The sequence below is a fragment of the Pocillopora damicornis genome, chromosome 2 (assembly GCF_964200805.1).
Source record: "Pocillopora damicornis chromosome 2, jaPocDami1.2, whole genome shotgun sequence".
Classification (NCBI taxonomy): domain Eukaryota; kingdom Metazoa; phylum Cnidaria; class Anthozoa; order Scleractinia; family Pocilloporidae; genus Pocillopora; species Pocillopora damicornis.
In genome coordinates this window covers 9,681,102-9,702,393 of record NC_142671.1, presented here as the reverse complement: position 1 = coordinate 9,702,393, position 21,292 = coordinate 9,681,102, and the positions used below count along the sequence as shown (strand labels likewise).

The following is a 21,292-nucleotide window of genomic DNA, read 5'->3' as shown; positions in this document are numbered from 1 at the left end:
TTCCTGAGTGATAGTCCTTTAGAAGAGAATATCATAGGCTTTGAAACTTCTCAGAATTTAGAGTGACTGAAATCAGAGACTTGAAGGGCAGTGGTGAACAAATTTAAGGGCCCTCATATTTGCACATGATTATTAAGTTGAAGGCCCAAGTAGGCTGACATACAGTTATATCATACAAAACTTAAAATTAAAAACCTTGTCTCCTGTCAGGAATTAAAGGGACATGAAAAAGCCAAACAAAGCCATATAGGTCATGGTTCATTTTTTGTAAGTGCACTCCATATGGTTGAATGGTCCCATGCAAGGGACTGGCCAGAGGAAAAGGCAACATACTGCATCAGTTTTCTCAGAGTGATTTGGAGTCTAATAATGATATTTTCCTTGAATCAACAATTATGTCAGGTTGCTTGAACAGGATTCAGCCAAATGTTGGCAAAGTTAGCCAACTGTGTTTTCTTGTCATTTATTTCAGAAAGTACAGTAAGGCATTCTTGTGAGATCAAAATTTTAGAATGAAAATTTAATAGAAAGAAGGAATAACATCAAATAACTACATGTCCATATGTTTAGTCAAGTGAGAGTTGGACAATGGATGTCTTGATCCAGGGAACATTAAGCTTGTTGTACACGGGGAGCTATTCAGACTGATACATGTACATTGTACATGTATATAATAGTAATAGGACTAAGAGGAGTCCAATTCAGGCTGTAATTATCCAAGTGATTAACAAAATTGGATGATTGCACTGTGAAGGCACCCGTTGTACCTTTTCATCTAAAAAAAAACAACAGTTAAAGGGGCAAAATGTGAGACAATAGCATGCACATGTGACACCTTCTGTGCACTTACACAGGCATGGTGTGTTAATTGCCTTATTACACTGTCCAATTACAAGCATGATGTGTACACTGTCCTATTAGTGCTTAAACTGAGCTGGAGAACTTAAGAATTTTGTTATAGTTTTGATCAATGAAACCAGGGATTTTGAATAGCAACAAAGCATAATTGTACTTCAAGCCAATTTTCAGGGTATGCTTTTTGTTCATGACCATCAAAATAATTCAATCAGACTTGAACACAACATGTATGAAAATCATGTTGTCTTAATCATATCTAGGACAACTGTGTGGTTGTCAGTTGCTCATAACACACACAAAAGTAATTTTTTAGCATTTTGAAACATGTTCTTTTACCTTTAGGTGTTGATGTTACAAATTAAAGAGTTGCATTTGATTTTTTTTTTTACTGGAGAGAGGTAAAAGAGATGGATTTGGCGTATGATGAGCACACTGTAATTTATAATTACTTTATCAGGGAATTTGACATGTAGAGATCTATACATTGCAAAAATTACCACAATAATGCATGGAATAACTTGATACAGTACCATAATTTTTGTATTTTACAAAGGTTGATGTAGGACACTTATGAAAAAGATCAATCCAATGATCCTCCAAGACCTGAAAATGCCAGACAGGTAATTTTTTTATTATTATTTTTAAATTGATAGACCTTGTAAGGTTAATTAGTTTTGTGTATGTTGTTTGCTGTTAAGTTTACAGTGTACATTGTGTATGTACAACTCGGACCTAATAAACTCCTAAACAAATCTATGGTATGCAGTCATTTCGTACCCATAGTTGTTTTGTACTCATTCATTTTATACTCAAGCTGGGTACAAAATATCAGACTTGAAACTCTGAAATGGAACAAAAGAAAAATATACTTGGTGATACATTCACATGTGCTATTTTACATAACTTTCACAGACTATAATGTGCATCCAGTGTTCACTATTACTGCCAGTGGTAAGCGTTAACAGTGTTGCAATCACTGGTGTTATACTGAAAAAACGCAAGTCAGAGAACGAACTTTTTTTTATTTTTGTGTAAACGTGGCTTTCAGACAAGTAAAACCAACTGTATGTATGTATCTTTTGCTTTAGGAAAGACATCTGTGATACGTCTAAGAACTTTCCCATGTGCCCTCGCTGTGACAAACGCTGTCCCTACTGGCCTTTATCGGACACATGCATCTATTCAAAGGTGACTTAAAGAACATTTTTACCTCTTACCTCAAGTTCCTTCTTTTCTTCTTCCTCGACTTCTTTGCTAAAGTTTTTTAAAGGTCGCTATTTGGCGACTAAACCAAATTTGTCATTCTCTTCACAGTCAACCATACAATATTTATATTGTTTGTTCAGAGAATTTAGTATTGGAACAACTAGTTACCCCCAAATTGATATTTTTCTTTATTATTATCACTTATCTGGTTGATATTATATTGATATTGTAAGGAAAAATTCTGTCTTGGTCACTCATGGGAATTAAAGGGTTAAAATCACGAAATGTTTGCCAGAAATGGAGAAAGAAAAGAAGAAAGAAGAGAAAGAAATTTTGTGCAACATTGAATTTAAGCACCACAGTTTCTTCCTGCTGACCATGGTGACCAAATGACCGCGGTGTGAGGCCCTGTGTCCCATTAATAATTGATGTAGCCCCTTGTTAAAGGGGCTACACGTAGCATAAACCATGAATTTGGAGACAATTCATAATAAATGGTTAAGAATATATGAAAGTCATATATTTGAACTGCGGATAAAGACGTTAATGAAAGTGATCCTCGCAGTAATGTGCACTACTTAGGCAGTAGTGAAAATAAGGCCTGAAAAAAATTCAGGCCTGTACGGGATTTGAACCCATGACCTCTGCGATACCGGTGTAGCACTCTACCAATTGAGCTAACAAGCCAACTGGGAGCTGGTTATGATGTTGGTTCTAAATAAACCCGAAGTTAAGTGATGAATAAATGGTTAAGAATATATGAAAGTCATATATTTGAACTGCGGATAAAGACGTTAATGAAAGTAGTGCACATTACTGCGAGGATCACTTTCATTAACACAATTCATAATGATTAACACATTATTTTGCTGGTAAATATTCATCTTTGCAGTTCGTTTTTCAGAAGTTATCTATCCAGTTTTATCGTCTACATGTACTTAAATGCCCTCTTTGATTCTCTTCAGGTGGCTTATGTTTTTGACAATGAGTTTACTGTGGTTTTTGCCATTTTTATGTCGATTTGGGGTGAGACCTTTTTTTATTTTTAAGAATAATTGCTTGTGTAGTAAACTGTGTCAGACCCCGAGGCTCTATTGTTGGCAGCTGTACAATTCATAAATGGCTAGCACGTGGAACCTTAAGTCTAAATGTTTAAGCCCTGGTGTGGTCATTATATTGAGTTGTTGGGCGAGATGATTCACTCTGAGAATGCTTCTCTCCACTCGGGAGTATATACATATTGGCAACGCTGAATAGTCAAAGAAACTTGACAGAATATTTGGGCAACTTGTACTGAACCATCCCGTTCAAGAGTTGAAAAAATAGCTAATGGATTGATTACCGAACATTTCATAAATAGGATCATTTTGTCTGTGACTTTCACAGAAAGGAAACTTTGATTTTCTTTCAGGGTCGTAATGTTAATGCAATACTTTGCTGATGATCATGTGTGTATTTGTTACACAGCCACCATGTTTCTTGAGTTTTGGAAGAGGCGGCAGGCAGAGATTGCTTACGAATGGGATCTAATGGGATATGAGGACGAAGAGGTATGATATTAATTAATCAATCAATGTATTTATTTATGACTTTTGTTAATTATTTGTAAGAAGGCAAAGATTAGGCTTGACAAGGTAAGCTTATGCCGTTTAGGATTTATCCAGGAACAAAAAACCACACTACTTACTTCTCCGTGTCGATTTTTCTTTCGTTTTGTGAATGGTGCTTTAAATGTAAACGTTTTTGTTGATCTTGTTGCATGTTATAAGCAATTAATATTAATCTCACGAATCTCTGAACTGTGTTCGTTTGAACTCAAGGTACAGTTTATTACTTTAAAAGACTCGCAAAAACTTGAACGTCAGTCCTGTTCAGTGTGTTTTTCATTTGACCATCTTTCCATAAATGTACAAGCTCCAATTCATTATTCTGTTTTAGGAACAACCTCGTCCCGAGTACGAGGCAGTAGCGATGGAGACCCGTTTGAACCCCATCACGAAAGTGGAAGAGCCTTTCATATCGCTTGGGAGGAAAGTGCCCAGATTTATTTGTAGTTTCAGTTTCATCATCTTCATGGTAAGAACTGGATAATGTTTAATAAGGCTCAATGTGATTTTGGCCAGGTTTAAACCGAGATAATGCAGCAGTTTCACTAGAGCTTCCCAAGGGCATTGATGTGCATTACTACCTTACTGCTTTGTTTCCTCCCTTCCTTCCTTCCCTCCTTCCCTCGCCCCCTCCCTCTTTTGGGTGAGTGTCCATTCCGCGCACCGGTTATTGGTGTTGCGTTGACAGGTGCCTGGAGGTTGGCTGCGGCTTGATTGCTGGGAGATTGCTTCCCTCCTATGGTGTCAACTGTTCGCATCCACCCACCCACCCACCACCTTGATACTATTGGGCATTGCTACTTGGACGAGGCCAAACGCTCATATTACTGCAACAATTTGACCTTTTCAAATCTAGATTTACCTGAATTCTGTAGCCCCGGCGTCTTTTGCAAGCTAGTTATAACCGACAGAAAAACTGACTTTTGGTCACCGGTATGGCTCGTAGTGTTTTAAAAGAGGATAAGAGGTGCAACAGCGAAGTTCTGAATTTTGATCTATAGTATTATGATCTTTGTATCGCAGCTGGCGCTTGTCGTCATCGCCGTGTTTGCTGTTGTAGTATACCGTGTTGCAGTTTACGCGGTGTTAGCCGCAAGCAGCGACTACAACATGGGAGCTGTAAACATGGCCACGTCCGGCACTGCAGCTCTCCTAAATCTCATTACCATCATGCTCCTCAACAAGGTACCCGCATAAACTTATCTTTTTCTATGGAGACGGTACACAACTAGTAAACATCTTGAGGTAAATTTTTGTTGTCTGCCCTCTCATGTAGATGTTCGTTTGCGACTGTTACACAGCGATGGTTCCTACTTGAATTAGCAGATATAAGTTAACCCTTTAACTCCCAGAAGTGATGAACATGTAACCTCTCAATCAGATCTTGGGAGTTAGAGGGTTAACAGTAGAAGTTCAGCGGATGGTTTTATACTTTGGAGTAACAACTGATCATTTAGTGTGATCCTCTGGTGACTTCTTTTTGTTAATTACGTTATTTTATCTCCAGGTTTACGAAAAACTTGCTGAGATTTTGACACGATGGGGTACGTGTGTAGAAAATGAATTCAGTGAACTTCATTCATGCTTTAAGCTATTGACCACTTTACTGATATTGAATCATCAATGCATCCGATCTTTCAACTGACCTTAACCGTACTACTGTACTCGTGCACATTGTGGTCATTACACATTACATAGGAATTTTAAATTCAAAATTAGTAGCCGAACAAGTTACCGTACCTCTAAACTGCATTGGCATGCGGCGTCGAAAGCTAACAAAGTAGGAGGCAATGAGGATAGGGTTAAATTCATCATCTGTTTTTATTTCAGAGATGCCTCGCACCCAGACGGAGCTTGAAGACATCTTTTCATTTAAGATGTACCTTTTCCAGTTTGTGAACTTCTATTCGTCACTCTTTTATATTGCGTTTTTTAAACTCAGGTGAGTTTATGTCATGAGTAACAATGGGAAAAAAGTTACTTAGAGTTCTCCTAAGAAAAAAAACTCAAAATCGTAGACATTTTCGATTGTCTGGGATGACTGACGACAAATCGGTTAAATCGAGAGCGCTTTTTTTTTTCTGACGCAACCCAGATTTTTGCGATGATCCGCGATTACTGAAGGTTAATGAAAACTCCTATTTTGAACTGTCGTTAGTTTTAATTTGCTACCATTCCTTGGCTCCTGTAGCCCCGAGTCCCAAATGAAGTGGTGTCTGTTCTATTTTTCGCCAACCATCAGACAATCGGAATGTCTACGATTTCGAGTTTCATTAATTAGAAAACTCTGGAATCATCGAGAAATATTGAAATCCCCGACTATCTATCCCGCCAGCCTTAAGTGTCATTGTTTTTCTCACGATTTAGGCTCTTCGAATGACATGCAGATCGTGATCTTCCCTCACCCATTTGCTGTTGCACGGTTCTGCTGTTGTCTTGTTTCTTTGTGATGCTGTGTTGTAATACTGACGATCAAAAACAACAACAGGAGAGCCGTGTTACAGCGAATCTTCGAAATGCGCTAAGCTGTTGAGAAACAGCCCACCACATTGGAGCATAATGCTTCAGAAGGTGACTCGTATACACTCAACCTCATCACGTAAAGAAAACTCCCACTAAGCCATTGAAACGTCGCCATTCACATCAAAAGTAAAAAACTCTTCAGAAAAATAGTTTTACATAATTACCAGTAGGAACTTTTATCTATTTACATAGAAGCGTTAAACACATTAAAAATTGTTTGGCATCACAGCGGTAGAATGAACGTATTGAATCATATTTTGAGAATATTTTCAACAGATAATTATGAGTTATCTGTTTAGGGTGAGACAGATTTTTTATGCATAATTTTAAAAATGGTACTGAACAGACCTACGGGGACAACAATTTTCGTCCCTCTGGAAGAAAGAACTGCGCTGACAAAAAAAATGTTTGTTTTCAGCCCTGGAAGGCCAGCAGAATTTAACAGGATATTTGGTTTTCGACAAGAAGAGGTAAGAAAAAGTATTCGATATGTAAAGCTTTTTTTGTGACAGTTTAGGGTATTTAAAGCTGCATTGGGTTGATCAGACGGTACTGTCGTCAAAAATTTGCGAGAAAAGGAAGGGAAGATCGTCTTTAGACATTGTTTGTAATTGAAGTAAATAATGTTTTTCGCCTTTGGTCCCATTAGTTGGACCAGTTTAAAAAGGACGCGTTTGATTAGAATTTATATCGTAAGGGTGTATGTGATGTTCGTTAAATTTGACAATGCAAGGTTTGCCGACTTGGAAATAGTTGCTTTAACAATTTAAATCTTATTTTTGACTTTTTTACCTCCTTTGGACAATATTAGTTCATTTCAATCAGAAAATAGAAAGTAAAATAAGGCACAAAAGTAACTGAAAATATCTTTCAAACATAGAGCAGTTGTAAAGGAGAATTCTGAGTCATTTTTATGTTGTTCTGGCAGTGTAATCCGGCAGGTTGTTTATTTGAGCTCTTGGTTCAGCTGGCAGTTATCATGGTTGGAAAGCAGATCTTCAATAATTTTATTGAAATAATCGTCCCGTAAGTAGCCCGTAAAGAGATGAGGTACATTTTTAACGTTCCCGCTTTTTGAGACTTCATTGGACTTAAGGAAGGTTTTAGAAAATTACACATTTATGGACATTTACGTATTCTAATGTAATAACAGTTTACTGTTAACTAGGAGTATTTACGTTGTGCTCGATATACTTGGACAGTTTTGCAATACGACATACATATAGGTCTAATAGCTTATTGGAGAAGCACATTTATAGCGTAAGTGAAACACAGGTATAGTAATCAGAAAACCGGAATCGCTGAAAAAAAAATCAGGGAATGTATTTGTATAGGTAATCACATGATTTCGAGTGCAATTTGGAATAAATAAGCACGAGTAAATTTTTTCAAAGACTAACAAAATTGCACGAGCCCGTAGGGCGAGTGCAATTTGTGGTCTTTGAAAAAATTAACAAGTGCTTATTTATTCCAAATTGCACGAGAAAAATCATGGGATTACGTGTTAATAATAGACATGAGAAAATACGGGATGGCTTATCATAATTAAGCAGAAGCAAAGCGCGCATCAAGAGCAAAAATAATTTATTCAAACCGTGCGTTCGGTCAAAACAACAATGTACGATCAAAACAATAATATGCGATGATATCTTCACATCTTTAAGGCGCAAAAAAGTTCAAAGTCGGGCTAAACAGTTCAAGGAATTGTTCAGTCTGTGTCCGAATCACTTTCGATGAAATGGAATCGTCGTTTTCGAGGTTTAACCATGTTTGTTTTTAATTTCAGCGTTGGATCGCTCGAGCAAAGTGTTAAGCTAGGTCGGCTTGTAATTTTTGATTTCCTTGGCAATTCCCTTCTCTAAAAACCACTTTTTCCAGACTGAAACCAAAAACAGTGCTTTTTACAGTGTTTTGGTCGTCTGAGCTGTTTTCAGCTGCGGTGGCGAAAGAAAACCTACTTAAAAAGCAGGCCATTGTTTCGCTCGCAAATTTTCAAATTTTCAAATTTTCAAATTTTGTTGCGACATCGAAGACTCTTATTTGATTGGCTATCTATGAGTTTCTTTGATTATTGACCAATCAGAATGTTTGATTTGTTACTTTCTTTGCACTGAATTAACCCTCTTCTGCACTGAATTAACTCTCTTCTGCACTGAATTACCTGAAAACTGCATTTATCTTGACCAATCAGAACTGAGAAATTTTTCCATGTATATTATTATTGTGGGAACATGCTCCAAACACATTTTACAGTGAAATAATACTTTTAATTGTTTAGTCCTGTAAAACAGTATTTCACAGGCCAAGTCACTCATTCTGTGAACGTTGTGGATTAATAATATTTTGACTCAAATTTCAAATGAGTGGGATGATCATTTGGGTAAGCACTCCTATTTTTTCATCATCATCATCATCATCATCATCATCATCATCATCACCACCACCATCACCACCACCATCATCATCATCATCTTCATCATCATCTTCATTATTAGTATTATTGCTGTAGTTGATACCGTCACCATTATTATTATTATTACTATTATTATTATCATTATTATTATTATTATTATTACCACTATGGTCTCTTTTATTCCTGAAAATAGAGGATATTACATGGCCGCGCGAAGATAATTAATTCTGTTCGAGTGTTGGGAAATATTTCACGAGTGAGCGAAACGAACGAGAGAAATATTTTTCAACGCGTGAAGAGAAATTTCGTAGCTCCAAGCGGCCTAGTAATAGTATAATCATAGTATCGGTATTGTTTCCACGTGTAAAGAGTAACATGTTATCTTCACGTATGAAGATATCATGTTTTCGTTTTTTTTTTTTATTATAATTATTTTCCACAGAAAGCTTCAGAACTGGTGGAGACGCCGTCAGAATATTGAAACCCCCGACTTGACCGAATACACACGTTGGGAACTGGACTATGACTTGACTCAGTATCCCGTGCACGGGTTGTTTTATGAATACCTTGAGATGGGTAAGAACTGCGCAGCTTGTACGGTTGAGCGAAGGAGATGGTTGAGATTTACTGGTTATAAACTCTGTTTTGTTTTTTTGTTTTTTGTTTTTTTTGTTTTTGTTTTTTCCAGTGATCCAGTATGGCTTTGTGACACTATTTGTGGCCGCCTTTCCACTTGGACCGTTCTTTGCCCTCATCAATAACTTGTTGGAAATTCGTCTTGATGCTTGCAAGTTTATCGTGGTTTTTCAGCGCCCAATGGCAGCTCGTGCGCAGGATATAGGTATGCGTTATATACAAAGAGAGGGCCGATTATTTTTGTTGGTCTTAAACATTTTTTATTCATCGAAATTCTATTTAGGAACTACCGAATAGAACACTTGAAAAAAAAAAAACCTTTTGTTTTCACAGGAATTTGGTACGCAATCTTGAAAGGCGTTACGAAGATCTCTGTGGTCGTAAATGTAAGAATCTATTTAACAAAGTTGTGCGTTTTTGAATATTATTTCTTTAAGGATTGAAATTGAAAGAAAATCATTAAAAAAACGGAAAATAATCAGAGAAAAATTACTTGGGCGACAGATTCAGTTACAAACACAGTATTTTTTCCCCCAATTTTATCGAATAAAGAAAAAATTAATGAGACAGTTTTTCCCATGTTCGAGCAAAAAAGGTTGGTCCTGAGTTAAATCAAATAACAATAATATAGTCAAATTTGGTCACCTGGTGGTAGTTATTGACCTGTAAGAGCTAAAAATGAAGGATTTCCTAATAGGATGAGATATTTCATTGCTTTGGTAACTTGCAAATTCAAGCGGAGAGACAATGATTTAGCATGTTCTACAATGACCGCTCATTTTGCTTGAAAACAGTTTGTATTCAAAAGAACTTGAGCAATAGTATTGCTTCATTAATCGTACGTGCTGCATGCTGCGGTTCGAGTCACTTTAGTTGAAGGAAACAATAACAATTGAATAATTTGAATCAGCGATTTAAAGAGCAGAATACAGCAGAGAGTTATCTCTTTGTTCTACCTGTTGTCAAAGGTGAAAAACATGTCGTACTCGGCGTTTTGATTTAAAACCAAAGAGAACTTATTGTAAGGAAAGCCACAATGTATAATCACGGTAACTTGTTTTTTTCTTACCCTTTTTGTTAGGGCTTTGTGATTGCCTTTGTTTCCGAATTCGTCCCCAGACTGTATTACACCTTAGGTGAACACAACGACAGCTTGGAAGGATTTGTAAACCACACCTTGTCGTGTTTTGCGGTGGATGATTTTCCTGAGTCTGAGAGACCTTCTGGAGCTGCTGCTGCTGAGTTCCCCCTAAGAATTAACAGTTGTGGGTTTAATTTATCTACCTGCAGGTAAAATAACAAGGAGGGTTCTGTTTTATGGTTTAGTTCTTGCAGAAAAAAGAATCGCCTTTACTGATTAGTGTACTGATTCATTAATTTGTCAAAGCTTGCTGGACGCTTGGTGACACTATTGTAAGAATCATAAGTCATCCATTATAACTCAAGTTTTAAAGGTCTTGTGTGCTTGCATTTTAGATTCCGAGGGTATTATGAACGACCAAAAATTACAATACTCAACACGACCCTTCCAAATCCGAATGCTTACAAGTTCTCGACAGCCTATTGGCATATTTTGGCGGCCAAGCTGTTTTTTGTAGTTGCCTTTCTGGTGAGTTTGTGTCCACTTTTAATTGTGGGACGCTCGTTATGATGCACCTGATGGGATACTTAGAATCGGAGTATTTTCCTACAAATAGAATTGTTGGTGGAGATTACTGCAGTAATGTTGTAAAAAGAAGATTCCACCCTATCTGTGTTCCTCTCTGTTTCCTAGTTGATCCTTGTAGCAGTTCTGTGAAACATTTAAAACTGACCAACCAAAAAAAAAAACGGTTCAGTTGAAGAAACTTACCTACCATCTAATATTTCTTCTTGTGTTTGGCTGATCGTCTTATTATTTTGTTATTTTGTGCAGCACATCGTGTTCGGTATGACGGCAATCTTGGCTTGGATTATCCCCGATGTTCCGAAGGAAGTTGACAATCAAGTCAAGAGAGAGAACTTTCTTGCCCGCGAAGCCTTACGGTCAGCAGATCAACAAGATTCTGCCTCTCCAGTCCCTAGAGAAAATTCGCGCGGCCAGGATGAAATGTTGTGAAATGTTGTAGAATGTCGTGTTTTGACAGAAATTATCTCGTAGTCAATGACTTTTAACTGATATCGGTATAGGTAGTTAAATCTGATAATACCACCGTCGCATATTTTGATTAGTTTCTTGTGGTAAAGTAAGGCAAAGTTCGAAAATCTCCACCAAAAGCCAGTGCTTTTCACAAGCTGCGTGTCATAGCTCGCTGACCCATACGATTGATAGTCTTCATTTATAAACTCAGTTTAATCTTTCTAATAGCAAATGGTCAGTACGTGTCTGTTTTACATAGAATAAAGGGGGTACGTCTCTAAAGAAACTGTGGTGCTGCGTCGGTGGGAGAGTATAGCAGGTAGTTTACTTACTGTTAACAACTAAGTTGAAAACGTAAATTGGCCACCGTAAAGAGTAAAAAGCTGACGTTTCGAGCGTTAGTCCTTCGTCAGAGCGATGGCGAAGGGCTAACGCTCGAAAAGTTCTGACGATCTGACTGAAGGGCTAACGCTCGAAACGTCAGCTTTTTTACTCTTAACGGTGGCCAATTTACGTTTTCAACTCAGTTGTTAACACTAAATTACCTGTTTTACATAGATCAGCGTTCTACTTAAACAGTGTAAAACTTTATAGTAAGACTAACACCGTACAAGATTAATTATTGGTATTCATAGTTGGTTTGTGTGGTGACTTGATGTGCGCGTAAGGTGACATGTGAAATTGCCGTAGGGAACGAACTATTTTTCTTTTGATTGTCAGGTTCGTTTCTTTAGCCTCAACTGAAAGACCTCGAGAATTTAAGACACTTGCTGATACAAAGCTTTTCCATTCCTTCATTACTTATTATACCTTTTTTTACTGGCATTGAGCGGCTTTAAGAGAATACCAGGTCTTTTGGTTACTTGAGATACAATATTTATTTTTCCAATGAAGCCATCCAAATACATTAATGCCGTGCTAAAGTAAAGGAGTAAGAACAGATCCATCTAGGACTTGTTTGTAACAGTAATCAAAATAAACTGCTAGGCAATACAGACTTTGTAACAGTAAAAAAAATAAACTGCTATGCAATACAGACGCCTGCGTAGCTCATGATTTTATCACTCCGTTTTCCTACGGCGATTGCATTTTCTGTTTGAGTCACAACATAAAACGCCAACGGGCCAGACGTTAGCGTTATTGATATGCAAAATCTAGTGAGGGATCATATCAATTCGTTTCCACCTTAGTTTTAAAACTAAGGTTTTAAAACTAAGTTCCTTGGATTCGTCGACGCCTGAACTAAGAGAAAATGAAAATTAAAGGGTGTATGGACTCCTGTAGAGGGGCTAGTAATGGCGGGATTAATCAACTAAAAAACCTTAAAGACAGAGCTGAGTGGGTAAGGAGGGAGTTTCTCTCATAGAACTCCGTGGGTTGTCTTGGGGTATCTTAAGGGGCACGAGACTTGCAGGGGTCAATGGAAATAGCAAAGCAGCTTTGCACTTTCGTCTCATCAATGTACTTCTGATTTAGTAGGATACGCTGGTTAATTCTCAGTACACCTTTTTTTTTTTTTTTAATCCACACAGACTCGATGTAGATTGGAGAAGAGCAAAGTACTGCTATTATCACGCCTGAGCTTAACAATCATTCCATGTGCCAATTCTAGGTTGCCAGTTACTTTTACTTAATTTTTTTAGTTTTTTTTTTGTTTGTTTGATTGATTTTTGTTGTTGGTTTTTAATGCGTTTTACAGTTTTAAGTCTGATAATCCGTCCCGCTCTCAAGGTATTACCGAAACTTTCTTCACTTTTTCCATGAAAGGGAAGTCGCATTCGGTCGAATATAAATCTTAGGCCACCCCTTATGTTCCGACAGACGGTACACAAATAAACTCCTTACTTCTGCTTCTACCTCATTGCAAATCAGATGGTAGTGTGTTGTCTTTATCACTTTTCGCAAAGTAACAAGTCATCTCTAGAAGGCAAAGTAACTTAAACTCTCTCGACGGTTTTATTGATAATCATGTGGTTTAACAGCGTTGCTTACTTAATCACGATTACAATCTCATTGTCCATACATCTTTAAGCCTCTGTTGTTTGTTAGTCACAAACGTTTTCACCTTGTTTCAGGAATGTATGTTACTTTTCCAGAGACGGCTTCTAATCGGTGCTACAAAATTGTTCTAAAACCTGATCTTCTTTTTATTGTAAGCAAAAGCAATACATGAAATTTTATTTGACGAGAGAGAAGATTAAAATAGACCAGTATAATGAAACTCGGAAACATGCAAGAAAAAGGACCTCAACCGTCTCCTACCAACATATTGTGTATACATGTTGCAAATGCTAAATGCTATCGTAACTTCTGAGTAAAACAAGAGATAAATACGTGTCTAGATATCTTTGTATTCAGTGAGTGACTTTTTTTTTTCCAATTTTACCGAACTAGTTCACCTTAGTCTTTACGATCCTGTGGAGCAACTGAACTTTTTTTTCTGTATAGTTTTGCTGTCTTTTCTCGCTATCTGCTTATTCCAGCTCGAAACTACAAATCTAAGTGCTACATAAAACGTTTATAATTATATTTAAGTTAAGTCACTGCCTGTGTCATATCAAGTAGTTTTACTACTCTGGTTTAGCTGGGACGTTCTTGCTCTCATCATCCTCACCCATTGTGTCTCGGTATTCTTTAGCTTCCTCAAATGTTTCTTTACAGAGAGCAGATGGTTCATCTGGAGCGATCTTACTTTCTTCTTCTTCTTCTTCTTCTTCTTCTTCTTCTTCTTCTTCTTCTTCCTTTTCTTCTTCTTCTTCTTCTTCTTCTTCCTTTTCGTTTTCTTCTTCTTCCTTTTCTTTTTCTTCTTCTTCCTTTTCTTTTTCTTCTTCTTCCTTTTCTTTTTCTTCGTATTCCATTTCTTCTTCTTCTTCTTCCTTTTCTTTTTCTTCTTCTTCTTTTTCTTCTTCTTTCTCTTTTTCTTCTCTCCTGTTGTCTTCGTGTTCAATAGCTTCTTCGCTGGTTTCCTTCAAAGGAGTTGGTGGTCGGTCCGAGGTAGTTCGATCATCTCTGTCACTACTTTTGGTTTCAAATTCAACGGCCTCTTTTTCTTCTTCACCCTCAAAGGAAGTTGATGGTTGTTCTGTGGAAGCTGCCTGTTGTCCTTCCTTGTCCTGTTCAGAATCCTGCTTTTGTTCTGATTTGAAACAGAAGGAAACAAAACCTTGATATTTGTTAATCGGTAAGTTGATTGATAAGTCAATCGGTAAGACAATTGGTTAATTTGGTATTGAAAACGTAATTTGTAGTTGAAAAAATATAAGTAGTTGAACTCAAAAACTATAAAGGTGGCTTTGGCGTAAATTAAAAAGACAAAAATTAAGAAGTGGTGATGACTTATGAACCGCTTTAAAACTGATTTAGTACAATGAAAACTTTACCTTGTCCATAAGTCATAGTTTGGACTGCATTATCTCGTGGTCCTTTGTATGGATGAACTGAAATGGAAAAAAAACAGACTAAGATTAATTTTCTCGTTAGCAATCAATGTATTAGCTCCGAATGAAAATATTGATGACATTAAGATTTCCTTTCCATGACAGAGATGAACAAAGTGAGCATCCAAGCACCTCTTTCTTTGGAAAAATGATGACCCCTCAGATCTTTTCTTGATAGAAGTCTCAGCGCAATGCTTTCGGGGTCCTCTCAGGTTCGTTTCGTTTAACTCTCTGTAGGTTTTACCACTAACACTTACTATTTTCTGAAAGAGCATTCAAGGCTATGTCCTTTGATACAGACTCTCAGAGAACGACTCACCTTCCACAACAACCATTTGCAAATTTCCTCCGTTGCCCTCATCTTCGTCTTTTTCTGCTTGAACAACAAAATGGTATCAAATTATCCAACAGAAATATTCTTAAATGTTCACAGTACATTATCCCTTATCCAACGCTATTGAAAAAATTTATATTCACGATCGAGTGTGACATGTGTCACAATAAGCAGTCTAACAAAAATAAAATTGCTTTAAAAAAGCGCCTTCTGCGCCAATCAACAAATGTACTTCTTCTTCTTGAGCTGCAAATATTGAACACAACAAATAAGTGACATCTACTTCAGGATAACAGTTAAACTTTGTGTGTTTATTTCATAACTGTTCCAACACATTTAAGTTAGGCTAAAGTAAAGTCAAATTCATTCTCTACCCTATTAGCCCACGAGGCGGCGAAGTTGTTCCGGGTTTCCTTTATATGCAACAATCATTCTGATTCATCGCAGGTCACCCGCCTTTCCCGCCTTCTTACAATATTCGTCGAGTTTTGTTAATTAAAAAAGCCAAAAAAAATTGTGAATTACGACAAAAAAAGTAAACTGATCAACAGACAAAACCTTTTTGGGAACTCCACGTTAAAAGATCAAATGAGGCATATCCATCTTTTTAATCTAAGGACTTCATTGCGATAATAAATGTTGGGTCTTGTTTGTTGTAATACCTGCTTCAGCCGGCAGCACGTGTTCTTCCTCGTTAACTTGGCCTGCACCTAACAGAAAATGAATCAGTTGTTTCTATTTCTTTATTGCTTTTGCAACTCATTAATGGGAGTTCTTCTTCAAGTTCTTCCAATATCGTTAAGGAAAAAACAGATAAAGGTGTTACCACCTTATTTGAGTTGGTTACCGGTGGTTTCGTACCGACTCACGGTTGTTTCATACCCGGTCGATTCGTATCCAGTCAGTTGAGTTGTTTAGTACTCAGCTCGGTCGTTTCGTACCAATACTAATAAAGTATACTGTTAATGTCAAGTATGTTTAAAGTGAGGTCTCTTATTTTAAATAGCGATACAACCTGTGCAAAACAAGTTTTGTTAATGTTGCATCCATTCTTACTACACGACCACCAAAGGTATATTTAATAGATAAATAAAGCTATAAAGAAAATTAAAGAATAAAAAGTTTTCTTTTTAGTCCTTCATCCATTATTTTGACATAAATCAGCTTCCTAACTAATGTATCTTGTATTCATAGATTATTCTTTTTGGTTTGCCTGGATAAATGCCAAAGATCAATTTAACAGAAGTTACCTTGCTCTGGATCTGCTTGTCCAAGTTGCACCATTTCCACCATTTCAAGCATTCCATCGTCTCCCTGTTCCTGATCTACCGTGACCAATCAACATACATGTACAATAAATATTCATATTTATACATGTATACGTGTGAACTCATATATATATGTATGCTCATATAATCTAACATGCTGTGAATACTCTAAAAGTGACCTTGGATAAGTTCTTATTATATTTACTGAGCTTTTCCATTGATGCGATAATGTGAAAAATAATGGCAATTGAACTGAGTGGAGTACAATTTGGGCTGAAATCATACGTGTGATTTCAAAATCAACCAAGCGCATAGCGCGAGTTCGATTTGAAATCACAAGTATGATTTCAGACCAAAATTGCACGGCACAAGGTTCAATTACCACTTTATTACATCCATTTTAAAAAACAAGAGTTTTGGAAACAAAGATTGCAAAATTTGCCACATGATACTCTTCGTCTTTCATTTTCCTGCAATTAGATTGGACACTTTATACAAGCCTTGAAATCTGATTGGTTGTTTTGTTTTCAGCGTAACCTCCTCATTGGCCGGGAAAATGATGCGATTTAAAGCAAGAAATGGTGCACCAATCAGAGCTAATCAAATTACAAGGACCACCAGTGATTTCAAAATGGATGTAATCAAGTTTCTAATTCCATTAATTGCACTGAGCCATATTATTTTCAGGCAAACTGATATGAGCTTTTCTTTCTTATCACAAAAATATGATACCTCCCACCTATGTAGTGACTTAACAGTGACTAAAGAAAATGGTAAACCTTACTTTGATGATCTTGTTGTTTTTTACAGCAAGAGAAAAAGCTGCGCACATGGTTCATCAAAATTCGCAGTTTAGGTCGCAATATGCCCTGCACCTATTAGGGGAATGAAAAGTGAATATTTCATTAAATCTGTATAAATTAAGATAGAATATGATAGAGAGTTTACAAATGTAACTTTCATAAACAGTGATAAAGCTTATCATACAATTTAAACACAAGAAGAGCCGATTGCTAGAATAAGCCTGTTAAGTTGCATGGCCATTTATCGAATTCTGATATTTTCCAAATGCCTCAACATGGACTATGAGAAACTGTTCAAGTAGCTTTTAGAAATTTCATGTGCAGATATTTGTAATAATATTTTTCAAGGAGCGGGAAATTTTTGTGTGAAACAAATCATTTTGAAATTCAATGTCACAGCCGTGTTCATTTGCAATCGCAACATTTGATAAGCTACCTACTTCTTTCTTTTATGAAAAAATTCTTCCACTGGACGATAATTCCACGATAAGGTTTTTCCTAGGAAGCCTACGAAGTATATCTTTCATTACCACTTTTAAGCATTCCGCGAGAATACGTAATTAACGCATAAACACGGTGGAGTAATACGTCGATTGCACTTTACTAATTTACGTCCCTGACATACCTGAGGGGTTGATAGGGTGTAGATAATTGGATTCAAGGCTGAGTTAATTGGCAGTACAAACACGGCGATCCAGGCAGGAAGATCTCCTCGGGGACTGTAATCTTTTTCAACCAAAGACCTGATGCCCATGACTATTATCGGCATCCAACAGGCGCAATCTGTGAGAATGATAAAGAAGACTCTTTTGGCCAATGCTCTCTCCCTTCTGGAACTTGCGTTCTTCTTTCTTGCCTGCACCTCTCGTCGGGTTCCTTCCCTTGCAAGCTGACGGCTGGAGCGATAACTTTTAAGGAAAATTGCGACATAGGCCACCGTCATGAACAGGAATAGGAGGAAGTTTAACCCGACAAAGATAGCGATGGAGAACTCCCAACCAGCTGGAAACCTGTTGGACAGTTGCAGTGGGAGGCACACAACGGAACGTCCGTAGTAGGCAGGGCGCCCTAGGGCGTCATAAAAGTAGCCAATGTCACTGAGGGGAAGGAATGCGATGACAAAACTAAGGACCCAAATAATCGCGCACAGAATGTGTGCCTTCCTGCGAGTCAGCCCTCTGCCATGGTATGGGAAAACGATGTTCTTCAGCCTGTCAGCAGAGATGAGCGCCAGTACCATTACAGACACCTCACTGGACAGCACTGAGATCGCACCTGTAACCTGACACGACAAACCGGATCGCCACTGGAAGTCATGCAGATAGTAACTTCCCGACCATAACAGGTCTTTGGCACCTAAGGTGACCAAGTAAACGCCCATCAAGCAATCCCCAACTGCTAAGTGCATTAACATGATAAGCTGAACTACGTTTCTCTCTTTAAAGATTAGACGCCACACAATTACGAACACAGCACCAAGCAAAGAAAGGATTCCGATTGCCCAAATACTTTTACGTGGAGCTGAGTCGCGGAACATGCTCTCGCAACTGGCGAAGCTGTCGTCGTATAAAGAGGTGCATTGGGCGTCTTCTTTTGTCAGATGACAACACATAAGACTGGTGTCCACTATCCTATAATCCATAATGTAGAGGGCAAATACAGTGAGGATAAAAACGCAAAAGATATGTTGTCACTCACACTGAAAGGTCATGATCAAAATATGGGGTATAATTTATTTTTCAGGTTGCTGTTGGCTCAATCTAGGGATAGTGAATCGAATGGTCTTTGAGGCACCAAAGTTTCCGCTTATTTTGAGGCTAAGTGAGGTAGGCTGTGATTATATGGGGCCTCAAAAAAGGAAAAAGGAAACCATATAATTGCAAAAGATTGTAACTTCAACAACAATCTCTGTATAGCTACAAGTTTTCAGTAGGTTAAACTGACCTAAACCAGCTAAATATTTGCGGAGTCGGTATTGCAGGAAACTTGAAACATAATATAATATAATATTGTACGTTTCACTGACCATTAAAAAAAACTTACACTTTCATGATGTCCTTCATTCCATCGAAAAACCCGTTAGGAAGCTCAGACATTTCGTTATTTTGCATATTCCTAAAAATTAAAAAGGCTACCATCGATAAATAGGTATGGATAAGAAATTGAAACTACACCGTGATGTCAAAACCTGTGCCCCCTTGTTGTGTGTTTAAATTATGTTTAAACGCCGTGAAGATTCATCCTTTTTTATAGCCCAACGTCTCCGGATTCCAGTCTAAATCGATCTCGGAACAAACCATGAGGTTTGTGTAAACTGGCGATCCCGATTTCTTTAAAGGTGCCTCTCGCTCTGTGCTCGCAATAAATACCTGTAATCTTTTCTCAAAAATAAGCCAGTTAAGTTTTTTTACTGTACCATTGTACCAGCGACATATTAACTGCAGTAGGATAAAATTCGCTAGAATTCAAGCAGTTTAGTCGTTAACTCTTTCATTCCCAAGATCACATTAATCATTCTGCCTTCCATTCAGTCATTCTATTGTTAGTTTGGAGAATTTGGTGCAGGATCAACAAATAATCCCCTAACTGATGTGTTCCCTATTCTCATCACTTTTCTCTTTGATATTGTATTAATATTGTAGGGAGAAATGCTTTCTTGGTCACTCGTTGGAGTTAAAGGGTTAAAAAAGTCTTTTCAGGATCCTCTTGTAAGTTAAACGACAACTAAAACAGAGTAAATACGGTTTCTCTGTATTTTTGATGCAAAAAATATAAAGCTAGCGCTAGAACATCATGTTCCTATTTCATGATTTTCAATTTAAAAGTGTGTTTATTTACAGGAAGTCATTGTTATAAACCAATTTTCATTTTTAGCAAGGCCAGTAGGATCCAGTGGGCTTTAAGATATAATGTGGTGGTCTAATGATGAATTCATCAGTGGGTATATGCTCACAAAATAACCAAATTTGGAAGGTCCCTAAAGTTTTCGTTGGTGACACCGGGAATCTTGTTATCAGAAATAGTGCTGTGGAGAAAAAAAATCGGCGTTAGGAAGTAAAAAGTCACAGCTGTAATATCCACCATAATATGAGGTAAGGGCAACTGCTCACGGAAAAGTCTTATGTGGTGTGATGTTTTGTGGATCATTTGTTATGGTGTGAATTAATAAAGAGTGGTTTTGCAGGGTATGACTGGAATGTTGAGGTATTGTGTGGTGCAGTATGACATGGTAAAGTGTGATGTGATGTGCCATGGTGTTCGTTTTGATGATACAGTGTGCTCTGGTGTTATATGACATGGAAAAGTGTGGTATGATGTGCTGCAGTGTGTGTTTTCATGATATGGTGTGCTGTGGTGTGGTATGACATGATAAAGTAAGATATGACGTGTTGCGGTGTTCCTTCTCATGATATGGTAAGCTGTGATGTGGTATGACATGATAAGGTGTGATGTGATGTGTTGCAGGGTTCCTTATCATGATTTGGTGTGCTGTGGTGTGGTATGACTTGGTAAAGTGTGTTGTGATGTGTTGCCGTGTTCCTTCTCATGATATGGAGTGCCATGGTGTGATATGACATTGCAAAGTGTGATGCGATGTGTTGTGGTGTTCCCTCTCGTGATATGGTGTGCTGCGGTGTTCGTTTTCATGATATGGTGTGCTGTGGTGCGGTGTGGTATGACATGATAAAGTGTGATGTGATGTGTTGTAGTGTTCCTTCTCATGATATGGTGTGCTGTGGTGTGGCATGACATAATAAAATGTGATGTGATGTGTTGCAGTGTTCCTTCTCATGATATGGTGTGCAGTGGTGTGGTACTACATGGTAAAGTGTGATGTGATGTGTTGCAGTGTTCCTTCTCATGGTGTGGTGTGCTGTGGGGTAGTATGACATAGTAAAGTGTGATGCGATGTGATGCGATGTGTTATAGTGTTCTTTTTTATGATGACGTGTGGTACTGTATGAGATAGTAAGGTGTGTCTTTTGTTGAGGGTTTCAGAAATTATAAAGTTTGAGCAATGTTGTAGGTTTTAAAATGATGCGATGTGCTGTAATTCAATGGGGAAAAGTGTGGATATGAGATGGTTA

The 21,292-nt window shown here is 37.6% G+C and overlaps 3 protein-coding genes across 3 annotated transcripts; 1 reads left to right on the top strand and 2 right to left on the bottom strand.

Annotated features, from left to right (window-relative positions):
• Nucleotides 1–1,770: 1,770 nt before the first annotated feature.
• On the top strand, nt 1,771–12,400 carry LOC149049829 (anoctamin-4-like). Its single transcript, XM_089195334.1, has 15 exons — nt 1,771–2,046; nt 3,030–3,090; nt 3,532–3,614; nt 4,003–4,140; nt 4,695–4,856; nt 5,179–5,215; nt 5,502–5,613; nt 6,613–6,664; nt 7,123–7,220; nt 9,050–9,183; nt 9,296–9,448; nt 9,577–9,629; nt 10,325–10,533; nt 10,720–10,852; nt 11,159–12,400. The coding sequence occupies exons 1-15, from the start codon at nt 1,981–1,983 to the stop codon at nt 11,339–11,341; spliced, it is 1,674 nt and encodes a 557-aa protein (XP_089051460.1). The 5' UTR covers nt 1,771–1,980; the 3' UTR covers nt 11,342–12,400.
• Nucleotides 12,401–13,804: 1,404 nt separating this feature from the next.
• LOC149049828 (uncharacterized) lies at nt 13,805–14,884 on the bottom strand. The gene is made up of 2 exons (XM_089195336.1): nt 14,743–14,884; nt 13,805–14,498 (listed from the first exon to the last, which is right to left on the bottom strand). The coding sequence occupies exons 1-2, from the start codon at nt 14,756–14,758 to the stop codon at nt 13,933–13,935; spliced, it is 582 nt and encodes a 193-aa protein (XP_089051462.1). The 5' UTR covers nt 14,759–14,884; the 3' UTR covers nt 13,805–13,932.
• A 776-nt stretch (nt 14,885–15,660) lies between these two features.
• On the bottom strand, nt 15,661–19,470 carry LOC149049827 (G protein-coupled receptor GRL101-like). The gene is made up of 5 exons (XM_089195335.1): nt 19,248–19,470; nt 17,830–18,835; nt 17,186–17,276; nt 16,384–16,458; nt 15,661–15,843 (listed from the first exon to the last, which is right to left on the bottom strand). Exons 1-5 carry the CDS (start codon nt 19,340–19,342, stop codon nt 15,755–15,757), a joined length of 1,356 nt encoding a protein of 451 aa, XP_089051461.1. The 5' UTR covers nt 19,343–19,470; the 3' UTR covers nt 15,661–15,754.
• Between the last annotated feature and the right edge of the window lie 1,822 nt (nt 19,471–21,292).